The sequence below is a fragment of the Tripterygium wilfordii genome, chromosome 22, assembly GCF_013401445.1.
Source record: "Tripterygium wilfordii isolate XIE 37 chromosome 22, ASM1340144v1, whole genome shotgun sequence".
Lineage (NCBI taxonomy): Eukaryota > Viridiplantae > Streptophyta > Magnoliopsida > Celastrales > Celastraceae > Tripterygium > Tripterygium wilfordii.
Window position 1 is genome coordinate 9,046,136 of NC_052253.1, and position 16,322 is coordinate 9,062,457.

General features: G+C 42.5%; 1 protein-coding gene across 1 annotated transcript; it reads right to left on the reverse strand.

Moving 5' to 3' along the window:
* Nucleotides 1-3,961: 3,961 nt before the first annotated feature.
* Nucleotides 3,962-9,394, reverse strand: LOC119991491. Its single transcript, XM_038837836.1, has one exon. The coding sequence runs from the start codon at nt 9,392-9,394 to the stop codon at nt 3,962-3,964; it is 5,433 nt and encodes a 1,810-aa protein (XP_038693764.1).
* Nucleotides 9,395-16,322: the final 6,928 nt, after the last annotated feature.

Below are 16,322 nucleotides of genomic sequence, written 5' to 3' on the forward strand. Positions count from 1 at the left end.
TATTTGCATTAAGCTTCTGATTGCTGGGTTTTCTCTCGGATCAAACTTTTCACAGTAAGTTTTTCGTCCCTCACTTTTTTTTTTTTTTTTTTGGTTGATTTTTAGGTTTCGCATCCTATGGGTAAATACGCTAGTTTTGTTAGGAACTTAGTGGAACTCCGTAGATGGGCAAGTAGTTACGGTTTTCCTGTTGATTGTGAACTCGGAATTGCCCCAGAGGGTGAGCCTCCTCCTGGATGGGTTAAGTTTCCCATAGTCGCCGTAGTCGAAGGCGGCCTTCGATTTCCACTTTCAGAGTTCTTTCGAGAAACTCTATCCCTTTATGGCCTTGCTCCCCATCAACTCAATTCCAATTTTTATAGAATCGTCAATGGTGTGGACATTCTTAATAGAGTTTATGGATTTGGTGTGAGACCGGCTGATCTTGAAAGAGTGTATATTATCAAACGTTGTTGCGGATGGCAAGACAAATTTCATCTTTTCCCGAGAGACAAAGATCAACACCTCATCCACTGTCTTCCCTCCACCGCTAGGCATAGTGAGGATGAGTTCTTCTTGATTAGAGGACCCAGTTGGGAATTCGGTACTAATGTTGAGAACAGTTCGCATGTGGTTCCTCGAGTCAATGGTTTGCCAGGTTAATTCTCACTTCAAGCTATGTGTATATGTTTTTTGTAAATGAATTTATTTATTTATTATTATTTTTTATAAGCTAACCAAGAGTTTTTATTTCAGGTCCCACCCCTACCTTTCGAGATATTAGGGCTCGGGGAGACTGTTCGGCCTTTGATGAGTTTTGCAGGCATCTCGGGCCTACTGGGATTACCCCATTCGGTCGTTCCGCACCATATGTGCTTGGGTATAGACCGACCGTGTCGCCAGATTCTGCTAGTCCTCCAGAGACTTCTAAGGCGACAATAATAGAATTTTTTAGAACGTTTAATCCTGAGGATGGGCTAATCCATATTGTCTCGAACTCCTCGAACGAACTAGACCAGTCACTTGGTTCAATTGGACTGGGGAGTTCTATCTTGGACTTAGATAATCTGGATATTGAGTCCGGCAATATCGATCTTCCTGATTATGATTTTACTTTGGATTACGATAGTATGTTCTTCAGCTGTGTGATAAAGTGTTGTATTCTTTAATCTTCGCCTTTAGATTAATTCTTGTTTTTGCTACTTTTTTTTACAGACTTTCCTCCGGTGCCATTAGAAGACATGCCCAGGCCTTTGACTTCACTTTTCACTAGACCGACTCCTGAGGCTCGGCGAGATGGTGGATCGTCCTCCATTGCACCTCCACCGGTTGCACTTCCTCCTCCCCCACCGGCCCGTTCGGGAAAGAGGCTTAGGGATGACGATACCACTTCATTATCCAGGCGTGGGAAAGACCTTTCCACACGTCGTGGTAAAGAGACTCGGAAAAAGTCAATTTCTCCCAACCTGCCAGGGATTAATGACCTAGTGCTAACTCCAAGGATTGGTGGTCATCCAGTTTCCAAGAACTGTTCAATGAGGGACCCCGGGGTCGGTCATGCCCTTCTGTCACTTACTACCCTTCCAACAGACCAGAGTCGGCTGGAACTTCTTTCCGGGGCTGACCTCAAGGAGAACTCGTCCCGATACTATATGCAGGTAACTTGAAGTTCTTACTCCTTCTAGTTTTTTTTTTACAGTTGTAGTAATGAGAGCCTCTACCTTGCAGGGTGCCCAGTTTCTTCATGAATACCAGAGGAGGTACGAGGTTGAGTGTGAACGGCATGCACGAACTCTCAAAAGCTATGACAGTGTGAAAACTGACATGGCTGCTCTGATGGCTGATCTGACCATTTCCCAAGCTGAGACCTCAGATAAGATATCTGAGTTGGAGGCATCCCAATCCATTATCGCCGGCCTGGAAGAAGATAAGCGAAAACTTCAGGCCAGCTTGGATGAGACATTATCTGCCGTTCTGTCTCGTGAGAAGGCTGCTGCTGACAAAGCCTCCAATGATGCCTTTGTTGAGTACACACAGTTTTTGAAAGATCAGGGGAACACCGCTTACCTCATGGGACGATGTGAGGCTTTAGTGGAGATTGGTATCCCAAGAGACTCTCCTTTTTGGCGTCAAGACAGTATCAAGTTCCCTGCCGCCGATGGAGCTAAGGAAAGTATACTGGATTATTTCCCTCTTGATGCCAATCCCACTCCTACAATTGAGGCTTCTCAGGTTGCTACTGGAGTTCCTTCCGAAGCCATCCATGTTGATGTTGACGATGATTCCTTAGCCTCGGAGAGGGTCGGACAGGATAGCTTAACAGAGGGTAGCATGGAGCCGAGTTCTGCTCCTGATTCACAGGACATTGATTCTTGATTTATGATTGGTTGGGCCGAGAACAATGTTGACCCCGTAACCTTGCTATTTCAATTTGTCTTTTCATATATTCAGGATATTAGTATGGATTTTATGCACCAATTTTATGCACCACTTTCCTTTTATTTCTTTAGCATGTTGGGAGATTTTCTTTTTGTTTTGTCCATTACTTTTTGGCCAATCCGAGGACTTAGCCCAGCTACGAACTCGGCCTGACTGAAGCTTTGGCCTTTCTCGACTTTGGCCTTTCTCGAGACTCGGCCTAGCTGAAGCTTTGGCCTTTCTCGAGACTTGGCCTGACTGAAGCTTTGGTCTTTCTCGAGACTTGGCCTAGCTGAAGCTTTGGCCTTTCTTGAGTCTTGGCCTGACTGAAGCTTTGGCCTTTCTCGACTTTGGCCTTTCTCGACTTTGGCCTTTCTCGAGACTCGGCCTAGCTGAAGCTTTGGCCTTTCTCGAGACTTGGCCTAGCTGAAGCTTTGGCCTTTCTCGAGACTTGGCCTGACTGAAGCTTTGGCCTTTCTCGAGACTTGGCCTAGCTGAAGCTTTGGCCTTTCTTGAGTCTTGGCCTGACTGAAGCTTTGGCCTTTCTCGACTTTGGCCTTTCTCGAGACTCGGGCCTAGCTGAAGCTTTGGCCTTTCTCGAGTCTTGGCCTGACTGTAGCTTTGGCCTTTCTCGACTTTGGCCTTTCTCGAGACTCGGCCTAGCTGAAGCTTTGGCCTTTCTCGAGACTTGGCCTAGCTGAAGCTTTGGCCTTTCTCGAGACTTGGCCTGACTGAAGCTTTGGCCTTTCTCGAGACTTGGCCTAGCTGAAGCTTTGGCCTTTCTTGAGTCTTGGCCTGACTGAAGCTTTGGCCTTTCTCGACTTTGGCCTTTCTCGAGACTCGGGCCTAGCTGAAGCTTTGGCCTTTCTCGAGTCTTGGCCTGACTGTAGCTTTGGTCTTTCTTGAGACTTGGCCAAAAAATTTTTTTTTTTTTTTTTTTTTTTTAACCCAAGTTACTTGGGAAGTCCCATGGACTTTTTTGGACTATTGGCCTTGGCCGTTCTGTCCACACCTCGGTGAGGAACCCCTTGGGTTTTTCATCAAACCCAAGTTACTTGGGAAGTCCCATGGACTTTTTTGGACTATTGGCCTTGGCCGTTCTGTCCAAACCTCGGTGAGGAACCCCTTGGGTTTTTTTATCAAACCCAAGTTACTTGGGAGTCCCATGGACTTTTTTGGACTATTGGCCTTGGCCGTTCTGTCCAAACCTCGGTGAGGAACCCCTTGGGTTTTTTATCAAACCCAAGTTACTTGGGAGTCCCATGGACTTTTTTGGACTATTGGCCTTGGCCGTTCTGTCCAAACCTCGGTGAGGAACCCCTTGGGTTTTTTATCAAACCCAAGTTACTTGGGAAGTCCCATGGACTTTTTTGGACTATTGGCCTTGGCCGTTCTGTCCAAACCTCGGTGAGGAACCCCTTGGGTTTTTTATCAAAAAATAAATTTCAAAGTGATCACACAATTATGGATCTAAACTTGTGCTTTTATTGATGATGGTTTAATTGAAAGAAGATAGATATACCGACTGGGCACCTCTATTTATTACAGCAAGAATTGAAAAACTCTAAGCATAAAATTTCCTAAGGTTTACAGCATTCCAAGGCCTCTGGACTGTCTTGCCTACCAAATCTTCGATCTTGTATGCTCCAGGTCCACTAATGGAAACTATCTTGTACGGGCCTTCCCAATTTGCCCCCAATTTTCCATCCTGGGGATTCTTGGTGCTGCCCAACACTTTCCTGAGAACAAGATCTCCTGGATGAAAATTCCTTGCCCTCACCTTTCTATCATGTACCTTTGCCAACTCATGTTGGTATGAAGCTAATTTCAATGCCGCTTGCTCTCTTTTCTCTTCTAAGAGATCTAAGCTGACAGCCAAGGCATTGTCATTCTCGCCTCGCTCAAGTGCCAATGTCCTGATGGATGGTAGGCCAATCTCTAAGGGAATGACGGCTTCCATTCCATAAGCTAAGGAGAAAGGAGTCTGCCCAGTCGACCTCCGAGGGGTAGTTCGTTGCGTCCACAATACACTTGGGAGTTCTTCCACCCATCTCCCTTTGGCAGAATCAAGACGCTTTTTCAATCCATCAAGAACTATCTTATTGGATGCCTCAGCCTGTCCATTTCCTTGCGGGTACGCCGGGGTTGAATATTTGTTTCGAATACCGTAGCCATTACAAAAGTCTCTAAAGGCTTTGCTATCAAACTGAGTACCATTATCTGACACCAGAACATAGGGAATACCAAACCTCGTGATAATTGACTCCCATACAAACTTCTTTGTCTCAGAATCTGTGATTTTGGCAAGTGGCTTGGCTTCTATCCACTTGGTAAAATAATCTGTAGCCGTTATAAGCCATTTTCTGTCTCCGGTCGCCCTGGGTAGAGGTCCTACTAAGTCGAGCCCCCACTGGGAGAACGGCCATGGACTCGTCAGGGGACTAAGCTCTGTTGCCGGCTGTCGAGGTATGTTTGAGAACTTCTGACATTTCTCACAGCTTCGGGCATATGCTTTTGAGTCTTCATGCATCTGCGGCCACCAATACCCTTGTGAGATTGCCCGTTGTGCCATCGACCTGCCCCCAGTGTGGGACCCGCAACTTCCCTCATGGATTTCATACAATAACTGATCTTTCTTTTTTGGATGTACACAGAGCAAATACGGGCCAGTAAATGACCTTCTGTATAATTTATCTTCGGGAGACAACCAAAAATGTGATGATTTCATGGTGACTTTTCTAGCTTCTTTTTTGTCTTCTGGAAGGGAACCATCCTTCAAGAAACCAACAAGGGGATCCATCCAGCTCGGGCCGAGCTCAGCTTGAGACACCTCGACTTGCTCGGGCGGTACACTTGGTTTCTCTTGAATATCAATTATGATAGTTCTTCTTAGTTTCTCCTGATCGGCTGAGGCTAAGGTTGCCAAAGCGTCTGCGTGACTGTTTTGCCCTCTTGGAACCTGTTGAATTTCAAAATCTTCTAACTTCTCAATCAGTTTCTTTGCTTCGGTCAGGTAGGCAATCATCGCCTTAGTCTTTGCTGCATATTCTCCAGTGAGCTGACCAACTATCAGCTGCGAGTCTGAAGAAATCTTTACTCTCTTCGCTCCCAATTTGAGTGCACTCCGTAAACCACATAGTAGCGCTTCATACTCAGACTCATTATTGGTTGCGTCGAACCCCAGCCTAATGGCCTGCTCAATGGTGAGGCCTTCCGGGGAGGTCAGGACCACCCCAGCTCCACTTCCCTTTCTAGTTGATGAGCCGTCAACCATAAGTTCCCAAGTACTTCCAGGATTAATTTCCAATGTCCAAACCTCCTCAACTGGCTGTTCTGGAGGACTGGAAAATTCTGCTATGAAGTCGGCTACGACTTGGCCCTTGATAGCTGTTCTAGGGACGAAATGAATATCATGTTGGCCGAGTTCTACTGCCCATTTAGCAATTCTTCCAGAGAGGTCGGCCCGACTCAAGACGCTTCTGAGAGGGTAGGCCGTAGCAACTTCTATGGAGTGATCATGGAAATAATGATTGAGTTTCCTGGAAGCTATTACCAAGCAGTACAACAACTTCTCCAATGGTGTATACCTCGTTTCAGCGCCAAGGAGAGTTTTGCTAACATAATAAATTGGCTGCTCAATCTTCCTCTCTACTCTCAGAAGAACAGCGCTCACAGCAACTTCCGACACTGCCAAATACAACCTTAGCTTCTCTCCCGGGACAGGAGTGGACAAAAGCGGGACTGACTGTAAGTAATCCTTCAGTTCGGCCAGTGCCATTTCACACTCTGAATCCCATTCAAACTTCTTTGCACCACGCAGACTTCTAAAAAAATGATGGCATCTGTCAGAAGATTTACTAATGAATCTATTCAGGGCAGCTGCCATTCCGGTTAACTTTTGCACTTCTTTAACTGAGCTTGGACTCCTTAAGTTTCTGATGGCTGCAATTTGGTCTGGATCGGCTTCGATTCCCCTTCGCGTCACTAGGTGTCCAAGGAACTTTCCGGAACTAACACCAAAAGCACACTTTGAAGCATTAAGCTTAAGTTTGTATACATCCAGGACATCAAATACAGATTGGAGATCTGAGAGATGGTCATCCTCTCTAGCGGTTTTAACAACCATGTCATCAATGTAAACTTCGACTGTGCGTCCGATCATTCCTCCGAACATCTTCGTGACTAAACGCTGATATGTTGCCCCTGCGTTTTTTAGTCCGAAAGGCATTACTTTATAGCAGTAAGTGCCTCTCGGAGTAATAAACGCAGTCTTCTCTTCATCCTCTTCATTCATAGGAATTTGGTGGTAACCTCTATAGGCATCCAGAAAACTCATCCTTTGACTTCCTGACGTTGAGTCCACCAACTGGTCAATTTTGGGTAATGGAAACAAATCTTTTGGACAAGACTTGTTAAGATCCGTGAAGTCTACACACACTCGCCATGTTCCATTCTTTTTCTTAACCACCACTGTATTCGACAGCCACTCTGGGTAATCCACCTCCCGTATGGCTCCTGCTTCAGTCAATTTCTCTACTTCTTTTACCACAGCTTCGGCATGAGCCAAGGCCGATCTCCTAGCCTTCTGGATGACCGGCTTCGAGTCAGGTCGGATGTTCAATCTGTGGCTCGCGACCTTCCGATCGACTCCCGGCATTTCTTGAGGAGTCCAAGCAAAGACTCCAATATTTCTCATTAACAGTCCGAGGAGAGACTCTCTTTCTGCTGCTGGTAAATTCTTGCCAATGAGAAAATACTTGTCAATATTTGACCCGTCAATCTGGATTTTTTCGAGTTGCTCAATCGACTTCTTTTCCGGATCCAGTCCCGGTTCAGGCTCGACTAATGTCTCTTCAACAAATGTGCCTATCTGATGAGTCTCCTTTGTTGTTCGGGGACTAGCTACCACACTATTCCATTCTGGCCGATCTCCCTTCACATTATACATATTGCCGTTATAAGGAAACCGGAGAGTCTGGTGATAAGTTGATGGTACGGCTTCCATGGCATGAAGCCAAGGTCTTCCTAGAATGGCGTTATTAGCCGTTCTCCCCTGTACAACCAAGAACTCCGTGTCCAGAGTCTTTGGTCCCAAACGAACCCTTGTTCGAATCCTTCCCAAAGGATAAACCTGACTACCATTAAATCCAACCAAGCATGCCGTTTCTGGAACGAGATCGGCCTGACTCAATCCCAATTTCTCAAACATTGGGTAGTACATGATATTGACAGCACTTCCTTGATCAATAAGAACTCGTTTAACATCATAACCACATACCCTTATAGTGATCTTAAGAGCATCATTGTGTGCTGGGTCCAACCCGGCTAAGTCCCTATCTGAGAAGGTTATGTCTATTCCGGTTCTTCTTTTCTTTGCTTCTTGGCCCTCGGCCATCTTCGTTTGAGCAATCGTGTTATTCACAGAGACCACGTGTCCCTGCCTTTCCAATATAATCACATTGATTGTACCCTTTGGTTCATCATTATCATCTTGCCCCCTGCATGCAGCAGATCTCCCGACATTATCCCGAGTCTTATTGCCATCTTTTGCCTTGTTCTTCACATACTTTGCTAGCTTCCCTTGTCTGGCTAACTCCTCAAGGTGTTCACGCAGATTGTTACACTCTCCTGTCATGTGCCCAACATCCCTATGGAATGCACAATACCTCTTTTTATCCCTTCGATCTGGATCCCCTGACATTTTTGGAGGCCGAACTATAAATGGTTGATCCCTGATCTCGTAGAATAGCTTATGGATTGGCATGTTGAATTCAACGGCGTTGGCCGAACTCTTCCCCGACCTACTGTGTTCGGCCCGGCTCGAAGATTTTTTGTCATCTTGTACAGATCGACTATTTCGAGAACCCTTTTCCTCCTTTTTTGGAGAGGACATCCGCTTAGCCTTTGGAACTTCAACTTTTGCATATCTCCTGACCCTGTCTTGTAGGGTAGCTATGGTGTTAGGCTCATATAAGGTCAATGACTCCTTGAGCTTACAGCCATCCGGTAGCCCAATCTTAAAGGACGTGGCAGTCGTCCGCTCATCACATCCGTCAACCTCCGCGCATACCTCTAAGTACCTAGACAAATAGTCAGAGATCTCCTCTCCGCTATTCGGCTTCATGGTAAGTAAGGTACTAAGGGTTTTTGGTTCCCGACTTCCAGCAATAAAACGGTTAATGAATAGTTTGGCCATCTCACGCCACGACGAAATTGAGTTTGGAGGTAATTGGTGAAACCACCGCGATGCCATCGTTCCCAAAGAAGACGGGAAGACCTTGCACAAAATGGGCTCATCACCTTCCCATAAGATCATTTTCCGCATAAACTGGTCCAAATGGGCGACTGGATCAGTTCGGCCATTGAACTGTTCAAACGTTGGCATGACGAGCCTTCTAGGGACCTCTCTTTTTCTGATATCCCTTGTAAAAGGGGAAGTTGTCATTTCATCAAGAGCCTTCATTGCTCTTTGCTGAGCACCATAGATGAGGTCGCCCTTCATCGCATCTGGCTCATCACTGTACTTGACAGGCTTTTCATCTCGGTGCTTGATCTCACGGGGTCTGCTGTCAGCATGATGAGAGTGTCTATCATCCCCATGCTCTTCCCTCCTCCTCGACACTCTTTCAGGGCTCTGCCTTTCGTATTCCCTCCTGGTGTACGAATGTCGGGGTGGTGAGTGTCCTTGCCTAGAATGAGAGCCAGCTCTTCTCCTGAGGGCTCGTTCGTCTGCTTCGCGAGGTGGACTCTCATGGGGGCGCTTACCTTTACGCCTGACCTCAGCGAGCCCTTGTCTTAAGGACTCCAAATATTCAGTGGTGCGACGGATTTCTGCCTCAACTTGGTCCTCAGTTGGCAGCGTTCCCCTTGCAACCTGATCAACCTGAATCGGGTCCACACCGGGATTCGGGTGAGCATCATCTCTAGGCTCCTCATGGCTGTTTCGTGACTGGGACCCTCTTCCCCCATCACCTAACTCAGATCGTACGGTTGCCATATTGCTTGTAGTATTCGTGGAAAACAGATCGCCTCCCACTGTGGTCGCCAAAATGTAGTGAACAAAATCCGATCACCACGTTCAACGGATGCTCCTTCGTGATATGGTCACCTGAATCCTGAAAACAAAGATTGTCAGTGAGCCCGACGGTCGTTGTTTGACCGTAGGCACTCCGACGCTCAAGTTAGCTTCCAAGATATCCCGCTAGCGTAATCACAATTAGAGCCTGAAAAAACAATACGCAACAATTTACCTCCTTTTATAGTGGAAGAGATTTACTTCATGTATAACTCTGCCAGAGTAATTGTAGGAGTTTCCTTCAATCAGTAAGTTGTTTAATTTGATTGGGAAACAACTCCTGATATCTTAAACCTGTTAATAATAACATGATTTAATATAGAGAATAATAATTAATAATATTATGCCACGTCTCTCGTCGGAATATTCCTCACAGGTATAACTGACATTTCACATATCACAGTGTTGACATATCACATATCACAGATGGGTCTATAAAGGGTATTTCTTAAAAAATTAAAAGGGGCAAAAATGAAAATAAGAGTACATCTAGGATTTTTTTGAAAACCTAAGGGGGATAATTTACCCCTAAACCCTATACTAAAAGTGTATCCGCCCCTGCCAAACATCCACCTTAGACCCAAGCTCGGGCCGTTCGGACCTAAAAAGTATGGGCTCGAGCTCGGCTCGTGAAATGTATCCAAAGCACGAGCCTGAGCCTGTTAAGCAAGTTTATGACTTGGGCAAAATTTAACCCCAACAAATTCATGTTATACAGAACTCAAGGGTAAAACCTGATAAAATCCATAAATCCATAAATTACAAGTCCAACAATATTTATACATCTCATAGTTCATAAAAGTAACATTCATAAGATTTTACTAAATCAATCTCCATACCGATACTGGCAGTGCATACTCCGACTCACAAATTACATTCTTCATTCTTGTCTAAGTTGTCTTGAAAGCATTGATCTGAATAGGAAATACACAATATCAAATACAATGATTAATATGAAAATGAACACTGCAACAGTTATAAAAAAAAATGAACACAGAGTCTATTAATCTGCAATTATGAAGTGGTATCCTCATTTGAACAAATATGAAATGTCCAAGTCGCTACCATGACTAAAGTCTTCAAAGTAGCTATAGTAATAGAACCAAGAGGCCACTGAATTACTGAAATAGTTGCAAGCAATGCAGAACTCCTACCATTCAAAGATAAAATCAGAATACACTCATTAATGTATATAAACTTCCAACTAATTTCCGCATACATTTGATCATAATTACCTAACTCTAACTTTTACGGAATTTGGAGAATGAACTCATCCTTTTCTTCTTTCTGAGAAAAAAAAAGAAACAACCATAAAGCTTCTGAGGTTTTTTTAAACAGAATATTAGAGGGTAGTTAACTAGTTAAGTGATATGAAATATATTACTTACTTTGCGAGATTTTTTCTTTATCCCATGAAGATTTTGTGTCCAATCACCTCCACACATCAAAGTTTCAACGGTACGCGGTGCTAAATTAGCATGATAGGTGTCAATTATTATACTACCTACATTGAATGTAGCCTCTTAAGCTATTATTGTGATGGGAATGGCAATAATATCAAAAGCCATTTGGTCTTGGGCCTACAAGTCAGGCTTCTATAAGCCCGGGCTCAGCCTGTTGGTTGAACGAGCTTGAAACTAGGTCCTAGCTCGGCTCTTTTGCCTTATGAACCAAGCTCGAGCCGAGCCTCTGATAAGCAGTCCGCGGGAGACCCTCGAGTCGTCCGGCCTACTTTCATCCCTATCTTTGGTGATGTTCGGATAGCAATGTCACGCTAGAGGCACATTTACACTCTATATACATTCTAGAGATAATGGTTTCCAGACACCTCATGCTATTTTAGCCTTGATAGATGTTTAGTTGTCCGGACACGCTCCTTGGGCTGTCAGAACAGGTGTCACGAACCTACAATTTCAGAACATATTTTCATGGGCTTTTTGGGCATATTTCATTTGTAACCAATGGGGGATAGTTTTGTAACGGTAGATAGGTAATTTTAGTCTTAGGAAAGAGAGTAAGATCCTAATCTAAGGGTTTCTCTCATGACTTTCATTGTAGCCCCTTTTTAGTTTTGAGTTTTCTCTCATTCTCTCACTAGATTTAGTGATATAATCTCTTGATTTTGGGATAAACTCTAGTTTTAATCAATAAAATTAGATGTTTCACAATAAGATCATGAGTGGCTAGTTCGTTTCTATAGTCTCTAGTCCCAAAGAGTGTATGTGATTGTCGATTACTCAAGGTATGTGTATAGAATCGTAGCTTTGAATTCTCTCTTGTAATTTTGTGATATTTATGTGTTGGATACATATGAATAATGGGTGTGTTATTATTGTGTTTTCTTGATTTGAAGTATGAATCGGATTCGACGACTAGGCTAAGCCCCAAGGAGAACATTAGTTTATAAAAATTGATACGTTGTGTGCTACATATTCATCATGAATATAGGAACTCAACTTAGCATGGTTGAATCAAAGTCCTTAATACCCAATGCATGATTTTCCCAATTGTTTGAGCCAATTTCATAGCCATTGATTATGTGTATTGATGATTGGATTTTGTCGAATTCATGGAATGAGCATGGTAGAGTTATGGTTATTTGATCTTTGAATATGAAACTAGGGTGCTAGCAAATTCGAGCTCCAAAGGGAAATATTAATTCGTAAGGTTAGTCGACTACCCTTTTGCGTTCATCGTAGAACAAGAGGCATGATGGCCTCCATGTTTGAACGGAAGTCTTTATGCCCAATTTTCTTTGCATATGCAAAATTAATGATATCATACAATTTCATTGTGCATGGTTATGTGTGTTTGAAATAGTGCCTTGAGTATGAGAATTAATCATCCACCAGGACGGATTAGAAGATATAGTTTTTGATAAATTATTTTCGTAAAACCATCTTTAGTTTGGTTACCAAATGCTTCCAATGCTACCGAGTCATTCGGCCTTTTACTTTGCTCGCATTTATTCATTATTTGTTGTGTTTTAGTCTATAGTTAGATTTGCATTTCATCCACTCAAATTTGCATTGATTTCCCTGTGGATTCAATCTCCATCTCACCGAGTATATTATTTGCCGATTACCTTGCACTTAGGGCTCAGTATCAGGCCAAGTCGACCCGAAAATATGAGGCCCAAGCCTAGATTTACCATTCTGGCCGGGCTTGGGATGAAAATGGAAGCCCAGGGCCCAAATGAGTCGGGCCATTGGGCCGGGCTTAACTATTATTATTTTTTTAACAGATACATACATATATACACACATACATACATATACATGCAAACTGCATTAGACGCATATATATACAAACGCATTACACACAGTTGATATATATACACAAACATATATATACATATATACACATACATGCAGACATCCCTTTAAGAGCAAACCCCTTTGCTTTCTCAACTAGATCCTCCCGGGTGATAATTAATTCACTCAAAATTTCATTCAATTATGTATAAATCTGTCCCCATTCCCGAATACAAACTCCTTTCCTTACATATAATAGTTTATATATGTGTATGTATATATATGTGTGTCTATATTATATATAAATAATATATGATGCCTTTGTTCGGGTCTCGGGCCGGGCTTCAGGCCAGCCCAAAATTGGCCCAAAGTGTCAGGTTTCGAGCCGTGCCTAGTCCCAGAAATGAAGCCCAGACCCGTCCAAAGAATAAGGTCGGGCTCGGGCTCGGGCTCGGGCCTGGGCCGGGCCTTGATCGAGGTAAAGTCACACACACTTTTTGGTGTCGATAAGGCCCCCATAGCTTATGTGCTTCCTTGTGCAGAACAACCTTCAGCATAATAGGAATCTTTCTGACTTTGTTCTTATCACCTGTGACGACCTCGGAACTGAAGACAATTTTAAACGTCGTCACCTTCTAATGTTGGTTGATTAATTTTCCATATATAACTGTAATCGGATTGTAATTAGTGATGTAATGTAATCGCTACCAGACAGAGCAGTCATTATTAATATTAGTTGTTTTTTGTTATGGATAATAGAGTATAAGAGATTTACATCAACACGTATGGACTAAATACAATTGATACTTCATTTTTCTAAATGACCTCCTGGACCAATAACGCAAATTTTCTTTTCTACGCAGCCATTACTAACATAAATTACACTAACACGTGGGCGTGCCATATATATAGTATTGCGTCATCAACCACAGTCCACAGTCTGTAACTAGTTCCTTCATTCCATGCAAAAAAAAATAACAAATAAAAAATTAGTTCATTCCTTCCAAGGGCGGATGCAGGCTGTAATCCCCTCAAATTTTGTGTTAAAAAAAGAACATACTTATACTTATCTGTAATTGATATTATCTTAATTGGTTTTGAATTAGTTTAGGGTTACAAAATGTCTAGTCAATTGGGCTCTTTCCTTTCATCTTGGTCTTGGACTTCATTGGGCTTCTTGAACTTCATTGGACTTAATATTCTATTCTGGGTATTTTAGCAATAGCCCAATATGTATGAATATTTAAGTGAAACTTTATTAGAATTATATTGTTATTTTACAAAGTCATTTCTTCTTTACCGTGATTCTACTTGTTTCATTGTATGAGTTTGGCAGTGTGTTGCAACTGTGTTCAGTTACAACACACCTCATAACACCATAATTTTTTGTGACACGCCAAACAGATTTTGCATTCCAACTCACTTTACAGCACCACAGCTTTTTACCTCACAGCACCTCACCACACCTCACGGCACTCCCAAACGCTTACGATATATGTTGAGTTGTCCTACGTAATCAAATTAGGTCAATTATTTTATTTTAGATTAATGTATAATGTAAACGTTAAGTGATTTTATATTAATATTATTAATCATCTAATATAATCGTAATTTAGATACGTCAAACGCACCTCACAGCACCGCACCACAATTTTAAAAATGATACGCCAAACAGCTTTTTACGTTCCAACTCACCTCACAGTACCACAGTTTTTTACCTCACAGCAATTGACAGCACTCCCAAACAGGCCCAATTTGTCTTTTACAGTATATATATATATATACCCTTGTACAAAACTATTTGTTACTAAGTTGAATAAATAAATTCAAAGTTTCTTCAAGATGCTCCTCTTACTTTATAATTTTATAATGTTGTAAATAATACTAAAAGAAAAATTCCGGGATTACTGCCTCCGGACCCCTGTCAATTTTTAACAGTCCCCCCTAACATCCACTCCTGATTCCGCCCTTGCTTCCTTCATTAAATTCATTCACAATTGAATCTCGCAAAAGACGAAAATAGTGTTTTTGAAGAGACAAAAACGAAGGATAATAATAAAATTATATTTTAAAAAAAAAGAAGAGGATTAGGTTTTTGAAAATGAGTGGTGGTGTTGTATAGTTATTGTCATTCCATGATCTCCATCACTTGGCACTAAATACTTGGTGCTGAATTGAAATGTTGAATTAGACAGGACTTTTCAATTAAATTAAATTCATTGTTTTATGATTCTTATCTGATATTCCCAAAAATTGCCCTAATAAGTGGAGAAGGCCATGTGACGGAACAAGTGCCAACTAGGCTTGAATGGTAGAAGAACCGAAGGGTATACTTCGATTCTTCACCGAAGTGTTCACCTCAGTAGAAAAAGAAAGAAGGCACTTCGGTGCAAGAACCGAAGTGCCCATCTCGGTGTATAACAGAAGGGGGTACTTCGGTAACCACACTGCAGAAGCGAAAGATTTGCAAGGTTCAGCCGGAGAAGAGTCCTCATAGGATGTCAATTCTCAAAGAGAGTCCTACTCCTCTTTGGAGGAGAGCACAGAAGTAATTTACCCTTCGAAAAGCCCTCCAAGAAACCAATGAGAGAGAGTCTGACTCCTACTACAACTCAAACACTTCAAACTCATATAAAAAGAGAACCCCTGCCCTCAAGTAAGCTCTCTAACTCCTACACTTTAAGGGTTGCCCGTTTGAGGTGTTCAGGGATGTTAGGTTGAGACAAAACCTCTCTATAAGATTATATATAAAAATCTCAACACCTCCCAACCCCTCCCAACCCAACACCTTCCAACCAACACCCCCCAACCCATCAAACGGGCAAACCCTAAAATACTTACTGAGCAAGAGGCAGCGCTTGAAGCATCGAGTCATCCTCCTGAGTTTAATATAATACTGATTTGAGCGTCGGAGAGGTCCCCCCGAGTACACCCTCGGGATCCTACCGAAGCTTACGTTCGCTCCTTGTGTAGGAAGGAAGGAAGGAAGGAATGGATCACGTACCAGCAAAGGAGGAATAGATTGGTCTTACTCAGTCTGACTTGACTGATTCTTCTAATTGGGTGACCCTGTTTTGAACGTCATCATTATCCATTTAGTTTTATTAATTTGTCAAAGCAAATGTCATGTACCACGTATGAATTAATGTAAAATCTAAACACGAAACAATCCATGTAAAATTCAAGTTCGGTCCAGATAAATATGAGAAAAATATAATCACCCTGTTTGGTGAACAATTTTTACCCACAATTTATTGTTATAAGACAATATACGGTAAACATCTACCAAACGGCAATTCAGGGGTTCAAAAACCGAAGCATTTTCCTGACATTTTATTGCCCATTTCCAAATTGTGAAGAATTGAACCATTTCAAGACCATTTTGCCTTCCAATTACTTAAATATCCTCAACTATTTAATCTTGGAACGAAAATACCCACGCCTTCCATTTACTTCTCGTGAGCGGAAACACGTTTATTTTTTTTTCCAAAAAAACTGGGGTGGGTCCTACATAATAATTGCAAACTTTATCAATTGTTTATTTTCTTAAGAAATAAGCTGACCTGGTCCCACGTAATTTAATTAAAAAATAATTT